This window comes from Rattus norvegicus, chromosome 17, assembly GCF_021556685.1.
Source record: "Rattus norvegicus strain SHRSP/BbbUtx chromosome 17, alternate assembly SHRSP_T2T, whole genome shotgun sequence".
In the NCBI taxonomy this organism is placed as follows: domain Eukaryota; kingdom Metazoa; phylum Chordata; class Mammalia; order Rodentia; family Muridae; genus Rattus; species Rattus norvegicus.
In genome coordinates, this window is record NC_141550.1 from 80,532,472 (window position 1) to 80,554,723 (window position 22,252).

Sequence of the window (22,252 nt, forward strand, 5' to 3'; positions counted from 1 at the left end):
TCTCTCTCTCTCTCTCTCTCTCTCTCTCTCTCTCTCTCTCTCTCTCTCACACACACACACACACACACACACACATTCAGACACACACATGCACACAATTGGCAAGTCATGGGGCCATGTAGAACCCTGAGTATTTCCTAGGTGGGTTTGTTTCATTTGTTTTTAAATTGTCTGAGAGCAAAATCACCTCTCTGACAGCCCCCATGCTCTCTCCCCCCGAAATTCTGACTATTCTGTGAAGACAGATCCTTAAAACAATGCTGACCCGAATCTTAGACTCATTTCCAGAGAAGCTATGAGAGACGGAGTGTCTTCAGCTACCACAAGTACGGTTGTTTGTGTTTTGTTACGTTGCCCCTTCCCTCTTTGACGGGGGAAACAAACCCTTTGACCATCCTGCAAATGATATGGGTCTTCTGTTGTTCTCTCTTTTTCGGTGGTGCTGGGGCTTAGACTGAGGGCTATAGGCGAATGCACTACCCACTAAGCTGGACCCTCGCTCAGGTAGAAAGAGAAGGTGGGCTGGTGGGGAGAGGAAGAACTTGCTCTAAAACAGCTCGGCGGAATGAATGGTTTGAATTTACACTTGATCTCTCAAGCTGAATTTGAGCATCCTAGCAATTTGTTACTTAAAGCCTAAGTGACCAATCGCCATGGCCAAAGCTATCTCCAAATTTGGAGGTTCTTTTTTTTTTTTTTTTTTTGGTTCTTTTTTCGGAGCTGGGGACCGAACCCAGGGCCTTGCGCTTCCTAGGTAAGCGCTCTACCACTGAGCTAAATCCCCAGCCCCAAATTTGGAGGTTCTTACAGGCCGCTGTGACTAAATGCCTCTGCTTATTCACTCCCTTTTGGGAGGTCCGATAGCAGATTTCCTGAATCCCTACACATAGAGATTTTGACCAACACAGGCCTGTACTCTGATTTAGATGGGACACAAGTCTGTGAGTCTCCACCAGGAGATAGAAATTGACATTTTCCTCATGGGAGCTCCTATGTAAAATGTCTTGACACCAAGCTTAACCAATCACAGAACCATATGCCCTTTTCATTTGGAAATGCTAGTCACCGCCTCTCCTGTCCTGCTCACACTCGGGCATCAGTGTGCATGAGCTTCTGGCTTTTTGAATGGATAACATTGGCATTCCTTCATTTCTTTGGCATTAGAGGCCCCAGATGCCGAGAACCGGACTTTACACACCCTTAAATAGAAAAATTGCCTTTAGCATTACCAATAGCTTAGAACCACTTTATCTCCATTTTGCATCAGTAGACAATACTCAAACTCTTTTCAGAGAGGCACTCGAGTTTTTAAATGCTGTGTGTACCAGCCCACTCCTTGGTTTTGGCTTAGGCCAGCCACGCACAATTGAGTTCAGAAACATCCATTGAACAGAAAGAGCCTTTGCAGCACAGTTCTGTGGTGCGGTATAAACAAACTCCACTGGCAATGCCTGGGCGGGGGGATGGTGATGGAGGAGTTGTGCTCCAGAGCAGACCCAAAGCTATGATTGAAATCAAAGCATAGCATCTCTCAGGAGTTAAAGTAAATGTTTACATTATGGAAATACGACAGCATTGTTAATGTAGTTCCGTTAGGCGTGATGTTGCACTACTGGGAAATGTCGAAAGAAATGAAGAGAAGCGACAAGGGCTGAGGGGCCGATGCAAGTGACCTCAGAAGGTCTAACACCCGTGTGATAAAAAGGTCAACCGGGCAGCCGGATAGAGATGCACTGTCTAGTTTAGACGCCATTGCTAAGGATCCGTGTGGTATTGATTTTACCTGTGAGGGAGGACGAGGGAAGATCCCCAGAAAGGAGACTCTTAACACACAGTACAGGCCTTACTGCTATGCTACAAGATTTCATATCAACAACTTTACTAGCGGCCACTGGGTGCTGGGCAATGAAATTGCACTAGCTAGGTTCTCAATATGCTTCTAAGACGCATTTACTAGACACCACTTAGTAAGGAGGGAAGGAAGAAAACAGTTCCTGCAACTGGAGGCTGGCTTGTCTCGTTCATGAGTGAATTTGTTAGCACAGAAGCAGGCAAGTAAGCCTTAATAAAAAGACAGAGCTGTCCTGTAACAGCAGGGATGAGAGACCGTGTTACAGGCAAGAGGACAGAAAGAAAGAGGAGGGAGAGTAGGCAGCTACCACGATTTTAGACCAGCAACTTAAGTTCCTCCACACTGGGGACAACGACCTGGTCCACTGTAGGCAGGGGCACCAATGGCTTTCCCTAGGTGGAGGCTACTTCCTCCCAGAGCAAGCGCTCAGCAGGCGGCAGGCAGTAGGCAGTAGGCAGCAGGCAGCAGGCTCTGTGGGAGGAAGGACGAGATGTGTACCCTAGAAATTCCCTTTGTTCACAGTCGGCAATCATCCTGTTCTGGTTCCTCCCTCCATTGTCCCAACTGTTTTCCTAAGTCATGAGGGTGGGCGTGGGGCATTCCCAAAGAGCTTCAACTGGCATTCACAGACATTTTTTCAGGCTCGAACTTGTACGGCCTGGGAGGTTGACAAGTTCCTCGGTCTCCTTAAGGGACTTTCTCTGCCTTTCACAGTTGTTCTTGCTTAGAAGTTCGAAGGGGCTGAGAGGCTGGAAGCTACTGTCAGGTACAGCCTGCAAGTGGCCTCAGCTGTTCCTGTCAGTTTCCAAACACCTCACTTGGGCCCCACTATAACATTTGAAACTCATTTCAGCATCTTGAGAGGAAAGATGCTCACACATTACATGTAGGCATGGATCCAGCAGAAGATCTCCTTGTGACTTATCTTTCAGCTCACTGGATTGATGATTAAGGCCAACCTCAGGGCAGTATAGGAATGGATGGTGTTCTGGCTTCCAAGATGCTCAGGTGGTATTCCTCCTGGTCGCTAGGTGGGGTTAGTATCACCTTAGAGACTTTATCAACAGCTTCTGATAGGTGTCTATCTGCCTTGGTGCCCTTAGAGCTTGCCTAAGAGATATGAGGGGCCCAGAAAGATGGACCAGGTCAGAGGCTCAAAGTGGAGAAGCCTGGGTTTTATTATCTTCAGTCCTGGGCCCACTTTAATCTCTTTTTTTGGCAAGAAGAGTGGCCTTCAGAACACAGTCCCTGGACCACCAGCAGCAGAGTGATCTGGGAACTTGGTAGAAATAGAAACTCATTCTTGGGCTCATGAAGATTTACAGAATCTTGTGAGATGAGGGCCAAGGTGGTATCATATTTTACTCCTCTGACCCTCAGCTAGAAGAGTCCAGAGTGGAGGAAGGCTAGATCGTCTGTCAGTAGATAAGGCGGCAGGTAGGATATAGATCCAAGCTTTTGCCTTAGACTGGGCTTTACAGGAACTGTGAAAATCATTGCATGCTGTGTCTAAAAGACAAAGTGTTACCTTTGGTTCTGCTTTGCCCATTCAGTGGGAGGCTGGGAGGGGCTGAACCCTGAATAGACCCTTAGGTTTTGAATGCTCTTGTCTTTATACAAGAAGACAACATTTTTTACAGTCTTCCTTGCAAACCTCAGCCTCAGAGGCAGTGTCCATTTAGCATCCCTTCTGTATGAAACGACTTCGAAAAATTCCAGGCTGGGGCAGAAGTAAGAGTTAGAGTCCACATCATGGAGATCTGGCAGAGACAGATCCTGAAGCTAATCTAATTCTGACAGTTCCTTTAAGACAAACAATATGCAACTTGTCATATCATACAGCTGAAAAGCATGTGAACATATCACTGGGTTATAACTCATCCAACATGGAGACCTGATTCACACTTTGTCTGCTCTATAGCAAACCCACATCTCACTCCAGAGCTAGTGCACATTCTCCTGTCCTAAGCTCTTTTAGCTTCAACTTCTGACCATGAGTGGGCAGCACCAGCCCAGAAGCTAACTTGGGTCAGCTCATCTTCCTCTTCTGCCTTTCCCTTCTCTCTTGTTACAGTTGTTGGTAATTGCTGTATATAGTTCTAGAACTGGCCCTGGAAAAGGACAGGAGGAAAAGACTTATTTCCTAGGTCAGAGGCAAGGTTGGACATGGCTCCCGTCCTTGTTAACTTCATCTGTCAACTTGACGTAGCCCAGCGACATCTGCCTGAGTCTCAAGTACAGGACTGCCCTGATCAGCTTAGCTTGGGGTCGAGTCTGTGTGAGATTGCCTTGATGGATGCAGGAGAGCGGTCCCTGCAGTGTAGATGGTGCCGTCCCCAGGCAGGGGTCTGGCTGCCTAAGAAAGCTGGTTGAACATGAGTCTGGGAGAGCAGAACGGTAAGTCGTACTCCTCTGTGGTCTCTGCTTCAGTTCCTGCCTTGGGTTCCTGCTCTGACTTCCTCAGTGATGGACCGTTAACTGGCAGTGTAAGAGGAAGCAAACCCTTCTTTCCTCCTTATTGCTTTTGGTCACAGTGTTTTAGTACAGCAACAGAAAGCAGACTAGAACGGCCGCCTAAATTCATCAGGGTTCGAAGAGATAGCTTGGGAAGAGGCATCGGCTACTCACAATTGACTCACAAAACACCCCTGTCTTTTTCTCCCCCTGACCTCATAAACACAGGTCTGTCTTGTCAGTTAAGCCAACAATAGCATTTCCCCGACTCTTTGATTGATTCGGAGGCTGGGGGTTGAACCCAGAGCCTTGAGTGTGCCAGGTTTACCAACGAATGACTTCCTTGATCTCCATTTTTGAAGCTAGGATAAATATGACTTGGACCTCCTAATCTTTAATTCCAAAATGACCTGCCTGATGCTCACAGAAACAGACAATAGAGAGCTGGGCGTGGTGGCACACGCCTTTTATCCCAGCTCTGGAGGCAGAGAAAGGCGGCTGTATGAGTTCGAGACCAGCCTGGTCTAAAAAGTGAGCAATGGCCGTCACACAGAGCAACCCTGTGTTGGGTGAGAGTGGGAAAACTAGGGAGTAGAACCAGGTGACGACAAGGGCCATATCTTTTATGACAGCAAGTCTCCCCTTTCCTCATTTACCCTGAAAAGCCCCAGATGTCTCCTTGGAAGCAGAATGCAGCAGCTTGACCCTGACCTCTGTCCTTGACCAGTTTAGCCTCCCTCTTAAGGGCACACAAGTAAACCCCACTCTCTCTGCCTTTGGAGTTAACATTCCAGATGATAGTTAATGATTACATCAGTCAGTATTCTAAAACACACACACACACACACACACACACACACACACACACACACACACACACATATTCATTCTCTCTCTCTCTCTCTCTCTCTCTCTCTCTCTCTCTCTCACTCACTCACCAAAACCCATGAGTGCCCTGAGAGACTGACAGTTTGTCCCACGCTAAAGTCCCATGCTGAAGTTCCATGGATATCCCTCTACCCCTCCGGATACCTTGGGAAACTTTCTCAGACCCACGTTTGTCTTCAAACTTTGGTCTAAAAACTAAAGTCAGCTTCTGGACAGCATATCCAGTGGCCTTCTGTTCATGGTGTCCTCCACTCCCTGGAGGGAAGCCATTCTATGGACGGTGTCTCAGGCTCAGGCCTTACCTGAGGACAGCAAGCTTCCACTGCTGCCGCTGATGATCTTCCCCTTGCTCCCCATGTTGGCCAGTTTTGAGGTCTTCAGCGTCCCTGTCTCTGTTAGGTCAATGGCGATCTCACTCAGACTTCGAGCCGCATGGATCTTGGACTGGAAAGGGAAGGTAAACAGGTTATGGAAGGAACAGAAAGTGCCTGCCTCCTTGTAATCCTGAATTTAGGGTGGCTCAGAAGCCACACAAACTGGAATTCTCAGCCCAGGATACTGTGGGCTACAGAGCATAGTGGGAAGAGTGTGGTCTTTGTACTCTATGCTCTGGGAAAGGCATTTTATCTTATTGAGCCTCATTGTTCCTGAAAGCCAGGGAAGTTAACACCTACTACAGAGGGATGAGCTGTAGTCAGAGGAGACAAGCTGTGTGTAAGGCATCCCCTCCCCTCCCTCCAACCCTCCCTCCCTCTCCTCTCCTTTCTTCTCTGCTTGACAAGAACAACAAATGAAAAATTGTGTCAAGGTGGGTAATCCCAGTTACTTGGGAGAGCTGAGGCAGGGAGATTAGGCATTTACAGACTGCCTGGGCCAAAGAACAAATTCAAAGCCAGCTCAGGTGACTTAGTGAGACATCCATTCTCAACATAAAGAGTCTAATAAAGAGGTATAACTCATGGTGGAGCACTTCATTAGTGTATACAAGATCCTAGGCTCAACCACTAGCAACATACATACACACACACACAAACACACATTCAGACACACACATGCACACACACACACATACACACACATCCAGACATGGACATGTACCACACACAAACACACACACAAACACACACACATACACACACACACATACACACATACACACACATTCAGACACACACATGCACATGCATACACACACATACACACAAACGTACACTCAGACATGCACATGTAAACACACACAAACACACACACATGCATGCACACACATACACATATGCACACACATTCAGACATGGATATGTACCACACACATACACACACATGCGTGTACACACATGCACACACACCATTGTGACTATACTTATTTTATGCTTAAACAAGGAGGAGAAAATGAATTTCTAGCTTTATGAACGACAGCTATGGATTTGTGAAACAAATTCACGAAACAATAAATTTAGAAGTTATTCAACGTCTTCAGTTAGTACCCATGTGATCAGCGGAAGTTTAGATGATGGGATACTGTCATCCTACGTCTGTAAAGACTATACACACAATATGGAAACCTCTGGAATACTGAGGTCCTGCCAACGGCATCTGTCACAAGATTTGCTTCGATTTTCACTGATTAAATATTCGAAGGCTGCAAAGTCTTCACACTGCCGTTCAGATTCCACTCCATGCTGTATGCAGGTCAACTGACCCTGCCAGGCTAATGGTCATAGCCAATGAGGAGAACCCACAACCATTTTGTTTGCAGTTTACAAATCCATCCCTAAAAGCGATTTTTCCCCAGGAAGGCCGTCTGCTTTAGCTACACCGTTTCTAATTGGAAGTGCATCATGTTTTCTTTCTATAGTCACTATTTGGCATTCTGCAATTGGTTGCGGTTGTTTTAGCAATCGGCGTCCTTATGATACCGCACACATCAGGAGCACCACTAGGAATGACAGTCTAAGCACACCCTGGCCCTCTGTGGTGGCGCTGGGGAGCTCACTGGGAGGCTGCTGCCTGAGAGCAGGTCTTTCCACACCCACAAGGCTCCAGACAGATTCCGACAGCCTTGGTGAGACCTGCACACCACTGTCCCCTCTTCCTGATTTACAGGCTTCCTCCTTTGCTCAGGGTCTGTTATTTGTCCCACAGAGGCTATCTGGGCCCTTCCTCTGGTCTGCTGTTGCCTGTCCAGATGAACAACAGCGACTTCCGGCCAGGAGAAGCCCCTGGACTTTTGGCTTTGGAGTTGTTCACCCGAAGTGAACTGTCTTCCTCCTCCCCTCCTTCCCTCGCATCGGCGCTTTGACTTGGGTCTCCTCCTTCTTACATTTAGAATCTGGTAGACTTCCTCAGGTCAGGGCCCCCTTGTTTATAAACAAACCCCGCTGCCAGGTTCGGCAGCCTTTGGACTGCAGCAGGAAGCGGGAAGGGCTTTCTAGTTCATGTGGACTCTCCGTATCTACAGCACCCATCTGGCTTTATCCTTCAGAGCAAGCACGATCCACTCCTTCCGCTCACTACTAAGACCACTCGAACAGCTACAGAGCAGCATCTCATCAAACCCAGTAGCACAGGGCCAAGGGTCCAGGAGCTTCTCCTGATTGGTCACTGGCAGACTCTGATCCTCGACCTCTATGATCCTCAGAGGCCGTTTATACCATGAAGAAGTTAAAGCCCACGTCACAGAGTTGGGCTGAGGACCATGCCAGATCCTCTATGCCAAGGCCATTGCAATAGGAATGGGATATAAATTAGAATCTGGGTGTGATTTTATGACTGACATCTCTACTTGACATATTAAGGATCCCATTAATCACATGGAAATCCTCAGATGAACCCCCTACCCATCTCCCCACTCCCCAGTCTACCCTGAGCCCTTATATATCAACCTTGGTGGCAGAAAACCAAAACACAGAAGCAGCAACAACAGATAGTCTTTTTCTAATCTAGTCTAGATTCAGGCAACTTTAAGAACTTTCTGGAATGGGCCTATCGCAATGACCCAACACTTCTAGGAGATTCCCTTCTTGTATAGCAAGGTCTCTGTGTCAGCCCGAGTCCCTAAACAATCTCAAATGGACACTCATGTGGTACTGACGTTTGATGAGTCAGCCTTAATTTGTTCTATCATGGAGTTTATTTTAGGAGGAATAAATGACAGATTGGATGAAGAAAAGATAAAAAAGTAAAAGCTTAAGGAGGAGAGAGCACATCAACTCCAGAGCGCACCGCTCTGAGGTCAGAGGAAAAGCATCTATTAGTTACTCTGAACAATGTGAGCTTTCAAAGACGTTCCCCTGAAGTCTGTAAAACATTCTTTGGCTCCAGGATGCAACGGTCACTGGATCCTTATGCCAGCATTTCTGATCTTTAGAATCGGCAGATATAAATGATCAATTATAATTCGTGTCTGCAGAAGCTTCGTATACTCGATGCACTGCAAGGAACCAATTTCCCACCATTTTGCCGTCGGCGGTAGAAGGTCTCCTTCGTGGACATGTTCGGGAGCCAAAGGAGAGAGAGGAAGCAGAAGGAAGGGGAAGGAAGAAATGGGGAGAGAGAAGACTGGGAGGGGGGGAGGCTTTCCAAAAACAATTTGCACAATGACACTGAAGAAGAGTAATCTGGGTGTCAGGGAAGAGGTCTTGGCTACGGCTCTCACTGACTCAAACCACTAGACAGTACTTGTTTCTCTGGGTCTGATAAACATCACTTGGGAGGCCTGAACTATGCTGGGAGCCCTTCAGAGGAAGGAAAGGTTGGCGGCCCCAGAGAGTAGAATGTGAGGCCTTGCCAGGGTGCCAGCCTACACTGGCTGTCCAGAAACGTCTGAAGCTTTCCATCCCAGACCTGTTGACACTCACTCACAGAGGCCATGGTGCCCACCAGAGATGGGTCACATGACATCCCAGAAACGCGCGGTATTGCAATGTAATTCCTACCGAGTGTTTCACCATCTCCGATTTAATGTGGGGCTTCTCAGAAAGTTTAAATTTGATGCAGCATTAGGCAGGGGGATGGGTCAGCTTAATCATGCAGATATTAATAAATTACGGTTTTCTTAAAATAAAACATATTTCCTAAAGCACTTTCGCAAACCGTGTCATTTCACCAGCTACTAATCTGGGTCAGGAAGTGCCTTTTCTGTTCTCTAATTAGAGAAAGCAAAAACACGTGTGATAAGAAGCCTGACCAGGTCACAGAGCTGGAAAATAATCCAAACAGAGGAGCTTGGTCCTCACCTGACAGTGAGGTTAGAGAATTGACTCTTTTTTTTTTTTTCCCCTCTGGAGCTGAGGACCGAACCCAGGACCTTGCGCTTGCTAGGCAAGCGCTCTACCACTGAGCTAAATCCCCAACCCTGAGAATTGACTCTTAAGTGACATGCAGGGCTAAGAACAAAGTTCAGTGGTATAGAACTTGCTTATCGATAACGGCTTAGGGTCCTAGAGCCACAAGAAAACAAATGCTTCTTGCCCGATACATAGCTAAGGCCCTCATGGCCATGGAATGATTCCTGGGTAAAATTCTGTTCCTCTGGGAATCTGGCTATTCTCTTTTGTCCTTCAGAGTAAACAGAAAAGGATAGCTGAGAGCTTCCTCATACTTTTGGCCTTTGGTTTTGCCTTTCTTTTCTTTTTCTTTTTCTTTTTTTTTTTGAGCCAGAGTCTCATTAAGAAAGTAACCTTTGCTTGTCTAGAACTCTCTATATGGATTAGGTTAGCCTTGAAGAAGCAGTCTGTCTTTGTCTCTCCTATAGCTGGATCTCTCTCTCTCTTATAATGTATTTTTGTTTTACATGCATCACTATTACCTGCATATATGTCTGTGTGAGATTGTCAGACCCCCCTGCAACTGGAGTCAGAGGTAGCTATGAAGCACCATGAGGTTGCTGAGAAATGAACTCGGATCTTCTGGAAGAGCAGTCAGTGTTCTTAACCACTGAGCTGTCTCTCCAGCCCTCGGCTTGTCTCTTAAATAATGCTTCCTGCTAAAAAAATGACTGGTGATCATTTCTTCCGGGGCGTCATTTACTGTATCCGTCATGGCTAACTGGAAGTCTGCTAAACAAGGCTTCTCATAGGCATTTTTTTTTTAAAGAACCCCAAGAATAAACTACTTGAGACACTCAGGAAACTGAAAAACAAAAAAACAAAAACAAAAAACAAAAAAACACACCACCAACAACAAAAAAAACAGCATGGGGAAGAGGACCCCAAGCCAGCTGCTGACACGGCACTGTCCTGTGGGAGAAATAGGCTACTTCCTGTCTCCATTGCAAACTATGGTATTAGAATATGGGGGTGGAATAGAATCCTACCCTCAAGAGGTACTGACAATGGGATCCAGGAGAGACGTTCCACCTTCCAACCGTTAGAACCCACCAGCAAGCAACCCAGGAGGAGATCAATGTCTGTGGGTGTTGACCTCTTACACTGTCTACTAGAGAGCAGGGCAGCGACCCCCACATACTGTCTCAGTATCTACCATGAGTCAAACCGCTGTGGCCCGGTCTCTTTTGATCTAAACAAGCTTCAGAGGCTTGTGCCAAGGCCCGTCACCACTAGAAGAGTGTAGGATGCTATCAGCCACAAGAACGCCACACACATCCAGACTCAGTCACCCCAAAAGCGACTTAATAAAAGGGTCAGAAAGACACAGAAAATAAAAACAAAAAAAGAAATCAATACTTCGCAAAGCAGATAGTGGCTGTGACAGGGGACAAGCCATGATTTGGAAGGTGGAGTGAAGGGGGGCAGTCGTTTCTGCTGGTTTCCTTTCACTCTCTGCAACTTACTTTACTCCCAATTCCTGCTTTCTCCTCCAGAGGAGAAAAGGAACCCCACAATAAAGGGAAAAAGAGCCAAGAGGGTACCAATCCAATCACGCTGATCCATTAAATGCCACCTGTCCCTGGGAACTTAGGGAGGCAACTTCGTATGCCTGGTGGGAGCACTAGAGGGGCCAAGGCTGATTCTGTCGAGTGTTCCCATGACCTGAGGCCTGTAGAATCCTGAGGCAGGCTTACAGCCATCTCCACTCCTCTTCTGAGATACCTTGAATGGGAGTGGCCTGTGGGGTCCCTGGGAAAGGGAGAGGGGAGGCCAGGTGGAGAAGGGGAGGGCAGCGTGCTGCTGTAACCCCTGTGTGAACCAGAAGTGTGCCGTTCTCCCACCCACCAGAAAGCGCGGCTAGCCTTTCAGGCAGGGAGTGGATGAACCTCTTGGGCTCAGAGATGGCAGGTTCCCAATGCCCCGGGCTCCAGGTCTACCTGAGGGAGTCAGAGCTGGCGCTGCTTCTGTTTTGTTTTTCCTTTTTCACTTTTCCAGTTTTACGTTTTAAAAACAGAGTTGGCAGTTGGAAAAGCCTGGGGGGGGTTTCACAGCCATTTCCCTAAGCTGTTAGTCCTGTCTATTCAGTGAGGATGGTTATCTGCACCCCCATCCCAAAGAAAACAATGTGCCACTGTTTGAACACCAGTAAGGGTGTGAGAGCTTACTAAGAGAGCCTCCAGAACCCCCGAAACTATGTTCAGAATTCCTAAGGGCTGTACCTGAGGCTCAAGCACCTCCCTGTCAGGTAGCACCCAGCATGGCCTCTTAAAGATTTTGTGATGTTCCTCTCTTTCCTGCCTGTAGCCCCAAGAGGCAAGCCCTTACCCACATAGGTCTCAAGCCAAGGACACAGCCCCTCCCTCCTCCCCTACCCATCTAATTCCATCCCTAAATGGCTGCCTCACAGCCCAGTTAGCTGCCTGGTGGAAGGCCTGGTTGCTTACCTTACTCTGCTTTCTGTCCAGATAGAACTGGTGTTGGCTAATCGCCATCGCCCAGATAGACTTGATTAGCGCCGGACACGCGTACCATGTGTGCACGGCAATGCCACTGTGCCCAAAAGTCCTCCTGGTCACGGAAGCCCTGCAAAAGCAAGAGAAGCAAGCTTCGTTCAGTCCGTGTGTGTGTGTGTGTGTGTGTGTGTGTGTGTGTGTGTGTGTGGTGGGGGGAGTGCGGTCATTCAGTAAAACAGCCTTAAGAGAGAGTTCACTGACAAGAAGGGAACAGAGGAGCTCGCCCAGAAACACACGCATACAGGTACATTCACACTCAAGGATCCACATGGCCATGCTGTGTCTAGAAGCTGACACCTCAAGCCTGGGGCCAGATGGGTCACTCTAGGTCACCTGATCGTCCTTTTTGAGCTTCAGCTCTTGGCAAGGAGCCAAGACAAATCTCTGAGCCAGGAAAAGCCTTTGACAATAACCTTAATACTCTTCATTAACCAGGTGATGCCGCCTAAAGGGAAGAGGGGTGAATTCTTTCCTCCTCTCCACAGGCCCGAGCACTTCCTACATGGTGGAACTTCCTGCATTTACTCTAACTAGATGGATGTTCCCTGAAAATTCTGGTTATCCACTGCAGATACGTTCCCAGTGAAGTTGTGGTAGTTAAACCCACTCTAAACTCCCCATTGGGTGTGTAGGCGCTCGTCGCTACCCACCCCAATGTTTTGAATTTAGAATGAAACACACACACACACACACACACACACACACACACACACACACACAGCGCCTTATTTTTAATAAGCAGCTCAACGGCTGGGCCACTACTCCAGGAGAAGGTCCTAGCCTGAGGAGTGTAGGACAGAGAGACAGAGTTGTTGCCAAGATGTAAAATTTGAGGGTCATGACCCACAAGGGCTGCAGGCCTGGGTCCGTGGTGGCCTACATAGAAGACAGGTTTCAGGGGTTGGGGATTTAGCTCAGTGGTAGAGCGCTTGCCTAGGAAGCGCAAGGCCCTGGGTTCGGTCCCCAGCTCCGAAAAAAAAAGAACCAAAAAAAAAAAAAGAAGACAGGTTTCAGTAAGTAATAACTCAGGAATATCAGAGTGGAGAGTGTGTTAGCCTCAGGGAGGTCTGGAAGTACCCAAACTGTGCTGTTTAAGACATATTAAAATAAAAGGTTACATACATATGCCTTTCATTCGTAAATTCAGAACATTAGGGTGGGTAGCTAGGAACGCATGCACCCACTAAAGAAAATGGAGCAGATTAACTTGTTATCCCTTCATCCCAGAGCATAGAGTCAGGAGAGGGAAGGCAGAGAAAGAGGAGCCAGTCATTCCCCCAAACTCTGTATACACTTTCAATTCTAACTGGAGTATATATGGAGTAGAGAGAGGCACGTGGAGCTTAAAAACAAGAACGGGAAGCATCCGTCTCAAAACATGAATGGTATTTTGATGGGGATAAAAGGTTTATAAGGGCCATTATCATCAGTGAAGAAAATTCTTTCTATCGTCGTGGTGTTTTCATTTTGTTCTTTTGAAATAGGGGTTCTCTGTATACCCCTCCCTGGCTGTCCTGAAACTCACTCTGTAGAACAGTCTGTCTCTGTCTTGCAAGGGCTGGGATTAAAGGTGTGCACCACCGCCTCCCAGCACCCGTGAACTAACTCTATAGGATGCACCAATTAAGTCAACAATGGGGTCAGAGACGACTTGTTGCCAAACCTGACGACCTGAGTTCGATCCTTTGGGACCGTGTGATATAAGGGGAGAAAGGACTCTTAGAAGTTGTCTTTTGACTTCTGCTACATAAACATACATGCATACGCATACAGGTACACACACACACATGTGCACACACTCACGCACAAAGGCAATGCACATATGCACAGATAAACATAATTAGATATTTTTAAATATTTTAAAATCTTAGAACAAATTAAAGCAATGGTAGGGGGAGAGAGGGGGGGAGAAGGAGGGGGAGCAAGGCTGGGAAGATGGCTCAGTGCGCAAAGCACTTAACCTACAAAGTATGAGGACTTGAACTTGGCTCTATGGAGGCCCCATTAAGTTGGATGCCATATACACATCCCAGCACATCCCAGTATGCTTATGGTAAGGTGGTAAGCAGGGACCCGACATTAATTCCTGAAGGCTTTTGTGCCACCTAGCCTGGCATGTACGAGTAGCGAAGGACACAAGCCCCGGTCTCACACAAGGTGGAAGATGACGACCTCTGACCCCCATTTGTGTGCTGTGGCCCCTCACTCACAAACCATTGTGCATACCAAAAAGCAGGAGGGAGATGCTGGGAGCTTGGGGTGTAAGCAGGGATCTTGATCATGTATCAGAAGAAATATCAGTGTTTTTGGGGTGAAAATATCTCATTTGGAAGAACTGTAGTCTCATAGGGACTTATGAAAAACAGCATTCACTCCACCCCTCATTTTCCTTTGAAATTAAATGCTGGTCTTATTGTCCTGTTCTTTAAGCTAAAGATTAAACTGTGGGGCTTCTTCATAACCACATGAAGTGGAAATTCAAATCTGGTGATTAGGGTGGGGCACTCCCCAACTTCCAGTTTAGTTTAAAAAAAAAAGTTAAGGGAGAAAAAAAATCAATGAATAAAACAGCTCTATGGGGAGAAAATGAAAAGGGGGCCCATGGGAGGCTCCCCCATAGGTCTTTGGGGAGTCAAGTAGCTGCCATCTGAACTCCTAGTAAATAAATCACCCCCCCAGGAAAGCAGAAGGAGGCAGAAAAAGTAACTTGAAATGTACTCTGTACAGTAGAGAGAGCTGTAAAATCCAGCTGCTACAGCTCTCCAGGGAACACAGTAAGGGAGGCAGAAGTGGTTCATCGGGAAGTCAGCTTCAAGGGAACATCTACATCAGATACTCAGAGCTTCTTGCCTGCTCCATCAGGATTTTATCTCCTCTGTCATCTCTCCTGTCAGCCCTTCCCACCTCGACGTCTACTCTGCCTAAACCTCAGCCATGGATCAGTGTCACTAAACCTAGAGGATGACAGAGACAAAGGCAGTTAAGAACTGAGGCTACAGTCCACCACAGGTTCTCCGGGGCAGGCCCAACAGGGAAAGAGAGGTTCCAGTTAGATCTGCCCCATTCCACCCAGAAAGTTATTTTGGCCCCAAGTGATGCCTCTATCATGGTGGACTCAGATGTGCTTTCCTCAGGGAAGAAGTTCATACTCTGAGCTCAGACTGCTTCTCTATCCACATAAAAATCTCCTTTCTTCAGTTGTCCTGAGGGCCCACCCGTGGCTTTGATCCTAGTAACCCATGGGTTTCAGCTCAGATCTCTGCTCCTCGGGAAGACCACATGACCAGTGAGGCCTCTGGTGGCCACATCGTTCAGCACTTTGATCCGTACCACTTGACACTCAGTACACCAGAACTGGCATGCATGAGGAACTCGTGTTCGTAAGCTCTGGCCTCAGACTTCTAGGGTTCAAATCTAGCCTGTATCATATACTAGCTACCAACACTCGATGTCTGCGCCTTGATTTCTTTCCTACGTCATAGTGAGGAACTATCTGGGGAGCACATGTGTGCAAATATCAAAACACTGCCAGTAGTTGGCAACCCCCATCAATGGCTTCTTTTGCTGGTGTCCCCAATTCTGCTAACAGTTCCTGACGGAAGAGGATGCTGACTCAGCCTTTCATATCTACCATAGAGGAACATGTATGAGATAGATCCCTTTTGCTAACTAAGGCAAGAGCCCATTATGGTAATGTATGATGTTAGGTGTCTTTCCTATATTCCTAGACCTTCCTTGGCAAAGAGAAAAAAATTTAGTAATTCTATCACTGATGAAATTTCAGACACAGAAGGAGTATACATGTGTGTATACACCACACATACAGACACACACACACACATACATACACACACAGACACACCCACCTACACAGTCACATAGACACACACACACACGTACACACACAGAGACAAATACACAGACATACCCACAGACAGAGAGACACACATGCATAGACATAACCACAGACACACACACGGAGACACACCCACATACACAGACACACACAAACACAGAGACACATATACAGACACTCACAGACATACACACAGACACACAGACACAGACACACACTATATACATACATACATACACACACTACACACACACACACACACACACACACTGGGGTAAATCCTTTCCCTCTGTCTCTTCCCTGCACTCAGGAGAACAGGTCCTCTTTTCTTTTCTCTTCTTTTCTTTTCTTTTCTTTTCAACTTTTGCTGTCAGGCATCCCCTTTCTGTATATGATCATGGTGTAGAATTCGATTCTCCCTTACACTCCTACTCCTTCTCCTCTCATTTGTCTGTGAATCTTAGTCTGACATAAGTTCACCTGGAAAAATAGCAGCGAGTTTCTCCTCAGCTGGATTATTATTTTTGGCATCCACCTGCCCCTCCGTGGCCTGTGCAGACAGATTGTGCTCTGTGGAGGAGGGTCTTTAGACCATGAAATACATCCATGGTCCTGAGAATCACAGAACAAACAACCCTTCTGCTTAAAGTCACCCTCTGCACCTGACTACAGAAACTCAAATTCTAGAACGTTCTGTTCTCTAGTTGCTAGTCTCATGGTAACTGTGGGGCAGGGATAAACTCTCGCCTACAGGAGGGGAGGCTGTTCTGTGTAGATTACAAGGAGGTACACAACCCAGCTGGGTTATCAGAAGCAGCAGCAGCAGCAGGCATGAGGGCTTCTGTACAAACCTCGGCCTTCTCCTTGCAGGCAATGTCTCATCCTGAGTCCCCAGCTCCCTGGAGGCCACAGCTGCTGGTCTGGATGCTCAGAAGCCTAGTGCAAGGTGGGGTGGCTGCCAGTACTTCCTCCTAAGCTCGGGGCCGGGTGTCACCACCACCAGAACCCACTTTGGCTTCTAGAGCGCATCTGATCTATTTAGTATCTTCTGAGGCCTACTCTCTTGTCAGTCTGCATCTGGACCTGCACATAGCAATTTATTCTGAGGGGTCAGGCCTGGCTTAGGGAAACCCTGTTGCTGGCTGTGGGCTACAGTTGCCAGCAGACAAAGAGGGAAAACATGGGGTTGGTGGTGCCCGGACTCCTTTCCTGCAGGGCTCTCTGCATTCCAAACTGGAACCCTACTTATTGTTTAGCATCCAACTTGGAACACAGGTTTTTCAGACTGGAGTTCTCGGGAACAATGGCTGGTACAATGTAGGAAGAAGGAAAAAGAACTGAATTTATTTCATATACACCCACAAAACTAACATAAAAAAAATAAATAAATCACAGCTCCTGGACCAGAATAAATGAGCCCAACTACTTTGATTGACAGTCTACCATCCTGTCTGAAGTAGGCTTAGCAGTTCTAGCAAGGAAGCCTTTGGTCTCCTGTCTGTTAAGCAGGAATGTCCCCATGTAACTCAATGTTGTTCCAAAGTGCCACAATGCTTCCTCTTACACACACACACACACACACACACACACACACACACACACACGAGGAAGAGAGGGCGCATGCACACAAGTGACATGTAACCAGATGAGACTGTCATCTGCATTTATCACCACAAAGCTTTACAGTCTGATGTGAACTCTGTCCTGCTCGGGATTCACCATCCTCTCCCCTCACCCCAGACTGGTCGTTTGGGAACACACACCATCACAGCCACACAAAATCAACGTGCAAATAGTACACCGCACACACTCTCAAAAGAAAAGGGCTTCTTAACGCTTACCTGCGAGGGTCATGAACTTCCACGGAAAACTTCTTTTCCCTGAAATACAGATTCTCCAACTGCCTCCATTGGAATATCTGGACGGAAAACAGCGCAGTTTAAATTCAGGAGTAGTTAAGTTACAGGGTCGCGCTGTCCCTTCTTCGCTGATTAACCTTTCAACAGCGGAGTCTCCTTATCAAGGCTGAAACCTTAGTTGTTGGTGCTTCCTCCCGGGAGCCCGCCTACTACTAGAGCTTGAAACACACACACACACAGTAGGTGTGGATTTTTCCCTGCAGGTTCCTTAACAGACGCAAAACGAGTTCCTTTTCAAGTTGGTTCCCCTTTGGCTCCAGCCTTTGTTGAGTTCTCCAAGACAGTCCCCAGCTCTGCAGACTTTTCCCTCCAAGAAGAGGGAGCGGAGGTGGGGGCGGGGAGCCGAGGGGAGGGAGGAGAGGAGGCTCGGAGCCCGGAACGCGGCGGCGCTCAGGAGGGAGCGGTAGCCATCTGTGTACGCGGAGGGCTGAGCAGCGCTTCCTCCCCTCGAGTGCTGAAATGGGAAGGCGTTCAAATTCCCAGCCTCCCTTCGGGACTCCACTTCCTGCCGCTAAAGTGTAAGAGCCTCAGACATCCTCGCTCGCTGGAGGGCGGAGGCTGTGCGACCATAGTTGGGGGCAGGCAAGTCATGATCACAGTGCGTGTTTGTAATTCTTTTTTTTTTTTCCAGCACAAAGCGGGGTGGGGGAGCAGGGGTTCTGTCCGGCGGGGACACCGAGTCGTGCTGTGGCACTGACAGAACAAGGGAACCCCAGGAGCCAAAGTAGCCGATCTTGAGGTTGGGAGGCAATTAGAGCCGCTTCCGATTGTTCTAGGAGTGGGGTGGCTTTTTCTGGGTGAAAGTGAAAGTTACTTAGCGGTCTGGGGAATGTCACCAGGGGCTAAAGCTCAGTGTACACGAGTGAGTTTGCATTTATTTTATTCACGCAGCTCCCATCTCCTTCTATACGCTTAGAATGTGAGTTTGCTTTGTAAAGCAGGGGTCTGGTCTTTCCCTGAGAAAATGACTGATTCTTCTCTGGAAAACCCCCTTTTTCCACCTCGTGTGGCCGCACAGGCACGGTTTTTTAGGTTTTGTTCCAGACGGAGTTCCCAGCTCTATTACAGCATCCACCTTTCACACACAAAGGCCATTTCCCTCTATTCCTTGAGACCTGTTTTTCTCCGGGCCCACGATGTTTACCACCCAAGTAAGACCCGGCAGCAATTAAAACTGATTTCTAGAGAGGCTGCATTCTTTTGGCTTCCCGCTCTCCTCTACGGAATTCTAAGTGCTCCGAAGTCTTGCGCTGGCTCAGATGGCTTCTGGTCCATCCTGTCTCAGTAGGGTTTTTTTTTTGTCACTTAAAACACACAGAACTATGTCTCAGCGTCCCTCAGTGTAGACACTCAGTGTAGACACTTTGAGTCTGATACCTACACGTTGGGTATACCTTAACTAAACTTCACCGAAGCCATAGAACTACTGGACTCTACTATGACCTTGGCTTTATGCGTAGCTTGTCATACTGTACCCACGCTATGGCAAGACACAGAGGTTTTAGAGTCTGAAGTTTCTGTTTAAATCGAGGCTCCCTTCTTTCCAAGTTGTAGTAATTCAGCTCCAGACCAATCTTATCCCTAGCAGGTTCTAGGTAGGCTCAGGTTGGGCAATGGAGGAGAAATAAGTACTTAACAGACATGGTCTCCCTGTCATGGATCTCTTAGAGCCTCCAGGTCCCCTGGATCTCACTGTGGTTTCCTTACACTCCTAGAGCTTCCAGATGCTGGCAAAAAGAGAGACAGTAACTGCAGAACCACCTGAGTACTTACATCTCCCAGGTCTTGGCTTGGAGCTTAAAAAAATTAGATTATGCGTGTGCTAGAAATCTTACAGTCAGGATAAAGACTTATTCTCCCCCTTACCCCAAAAGAAAAGGTTGTCCTTCTTAGACCCTACCCTATACCAACCCTAACCAAGCAAAGTAGGCCCCGTACAGGGCTGGCTTTATGGATGTGTGACTCAAGTGCCCCTCGTTCAAGAGGGTCATGCGCTTGCTGTTGACATCTTGAAATTTCCAACGTGTTTTTTTATCTATTTGGCGTGGGCCCTGCAAATGATATAGCCGGTCCTGGTCTCGGTCGCATGAAGTGGGGGATGGGAGTTAAGGGCCCCGCCGGTATCTGATGTACAGACCAGAGAAGGTAGACCCCTCCCCGGGAGGAAAGGAAGCTACACCTGGCATGAACGCTCAGGAGAAAGCCACACTTGTGCATGTTTTAATGAAGCGCCTGCAGGCCTGATAAAGAATCCTGGAGCACCCCTCTGAGGGTCGGTTTCCTGGCAACTCCTCCTTCCCTGGCTCCTTGCAAAAATATAAAACACAAACCATGCCTTTCCTCTAAGTGGTCCCCGATGCTGTGCAGTGTGGAGATCCGTGAGTTTGCCAAAGGGCGCAAACAAAACCATCTGGGTCTGCTGCCGCCTCTATTTAGTTAGCTGCAGCCCGGCTCTATAGCCAGAGTGGCGGTCCAGGGAAAGGGGCGGGGCTTCTGCGTCAGGGCTGCTCTGAGGGGTGAATAGCAGAGTCCTGGCTCTCAGTGTGTGTGCATGGGGTGATGTATTTTCTGTAGAAAAATTTTTCGTAGCTGGGACCAAACAGTGCCTTCCCTGATAGCTGTTTTAGCACAACTTTATTTTGGTTTTTATTTTGCAAATTAAATACCGGGAAGGAAAGCCAGGAGTCAGAGGCAGTGGGAGGGGTTAGGTGGGGGGGGGGCACGTGGGTAGTTTTCATAGATCATATAGCTTCTTGGGGACATAGGAAGAATCCGGCAGAAATGGGTGAGGATATGCACACAGGCAACAATACTGGCTACTGATTTTTTTTTTCTCACGTAGGAGAGGGTGGAGCTAGGGAGCCAGGGAGCTGCCCAAGGTTGTGGGTGGCGGGAATTGGAGGACTGAAGGGATGGAGAAGGCAGAGACAGCTGCTGCTGGCATTAAAGGCTGGATGTCATTTAAGCTAAAGGCACTATGCTCTTCATGAGGGTCTGGGACATTTTTGTTCACATGACGGTAGGGTCCCTGGTTGCTCAACACTCAGTTTTCAGGCTGGCATGGTAAAAGCAAACAAACGAACAAAAACAAAACAAAACAAAACAAAACAAAAAAACCAAAAAAACAACAGAAACAAAACATAACCAACCAACCAACCAAGAGACACAATATGGGACAAAGCAAAGGGAAGACGCCTAGTTTCACGTCTTCCTGTGAATAGCGAGGGATGAGCTATTATTATGCCGGTACTGCATCATTCCTGGGATCCACTCAGGAGGAGCCTCCATGACCTCGGTTTTCAGAGAAGTCAGTCTATCCCTGCCACCCTGTAAAGTCATCACCGTGAGTTGGAACCCTACTTAAAGGCACACCAGACATGTGGTAGCCATGGCAAAGACTGGGCTAGCTCCCTAAGGGCTTCAGCTACTTCAATGCCCAGCGATCTAACTAGAAGTGCAACTATGTACTCCTCGCAATAGTCAGAGTTTCTACTGATCAATACCTGTTAAATCAAGGCAGTTTGGCCTGGCATCTCCACAAATCCCCACACTTTTGTTTTGTTGCTCCTCCCCGCCTTCTGTGAAGAAAAATTGCGAGTTTTCTTGGAGGGGTGGGATGGGGGGAGGTTGGAGGAGAAGAAACAAAGCACACAGAAATGAGGGGAAAGTGCCTAGGGCCACACAACCAGAAACAGAAGTCAAGGGCACCTGGTCCATTACTGCAACCACTAACAATACAGCCTTCCCCCAGGAGCCCACCAATTAGTGAGAACAGCTCTCACTCTCACTAATGCGTGGTTAACTTTACAAGGGGAGTGCTTTTTCACAAATGAGCAACAATGTGGCTTCGAGAAGGCCGCTCCCAACCAAGTTTGTTCTCTCCTACATGATCTCTGTTTCTCTTCCACACTGTAAATAATAATAATAATAATAATAATAATAATAATAATAATAATACATGTTTCTTTTCTTGTAGTGCTACCTTCATCCGGGCTCTACAAAGCATCTGCCTCAATACTCAGCAGCTTCAGCTAGAGACTGAGAGACAACAAATGCCATGGTTGAGAATGGGCCGGGTGACAGGAGCTTGCATGGGGAATAAAGGGTTAAGAGGCCGCCTAACATGGTGGCTCTTGCTTGTAAGCCCATAATGCAGAAGGCTGCAGCAAGAGGATCAGCCTCAGATCCATATCAAGACCCTGTCTCTAATAGTAAGGATTGCAGAAGTAGTAGTGAATTATGAGATCTCCAAAATTTAGAGAAACCATCAGGAAGGACTTTTACTAAAATGGTGTTTGCTGCCATCATTGGAACCCTAAGGGTTCCGGATAAGGGAGCCTTTGACCTTGCCTTCTTATGGTCTCAGGTCCTCTACTGTCCCATTCTGGTCCCAAGTGCCCTCATGTATAAAACCAAGAAGGGAAATGTTTAACCACAGAGAG

The 22,252-nt window shown here is 47.5% G+C and overlaps 1 protein-coding gene and 1 long non-coding RNA gene across 15 annotated transcripts in view; one reads left to right on the plus strand and one right to left on the minus strand.

Moving 5' to 3' along the window:
- Frmd4a (FERM domain containing 4A) overlaps window positions 1–22,252 on the minus strand; it is a 588,018-nt gene that overhangs the window by 36,299 nt on the left and 529,467 nt on the right. For 10 of the 14 annotated variants that reach the window (XM_087590786.1, XM_087590788.1, XM_087590784.1 and 7 more), the window contains 3 exon segments: window positions 17,733–17,809; window positions 11,967–12,105; window positions 5,497–5,638 (listed from right to left, as the gene is read on the minus strand). In XM_087590786.1, coding sequence (XP_087446912.1) covers window positions 5,497–5,638; window positions 11,967–12,105; window positions 17,733–17,809 — 358 coding nt within the window. 14 annotated transcript variants of the gene reach the window in all.
- On the plus strand, window positions 16,755–22,247 carry LOC120097893 (uncharacterized). Its single transcript, XR_015641871.1, has 2 exons — window positions 16,755–16,837; window positions 21,787–22,247. It is a non-coding gene; the product is annotated as an uncharacterized LOC120097893 (long non-coding RNA).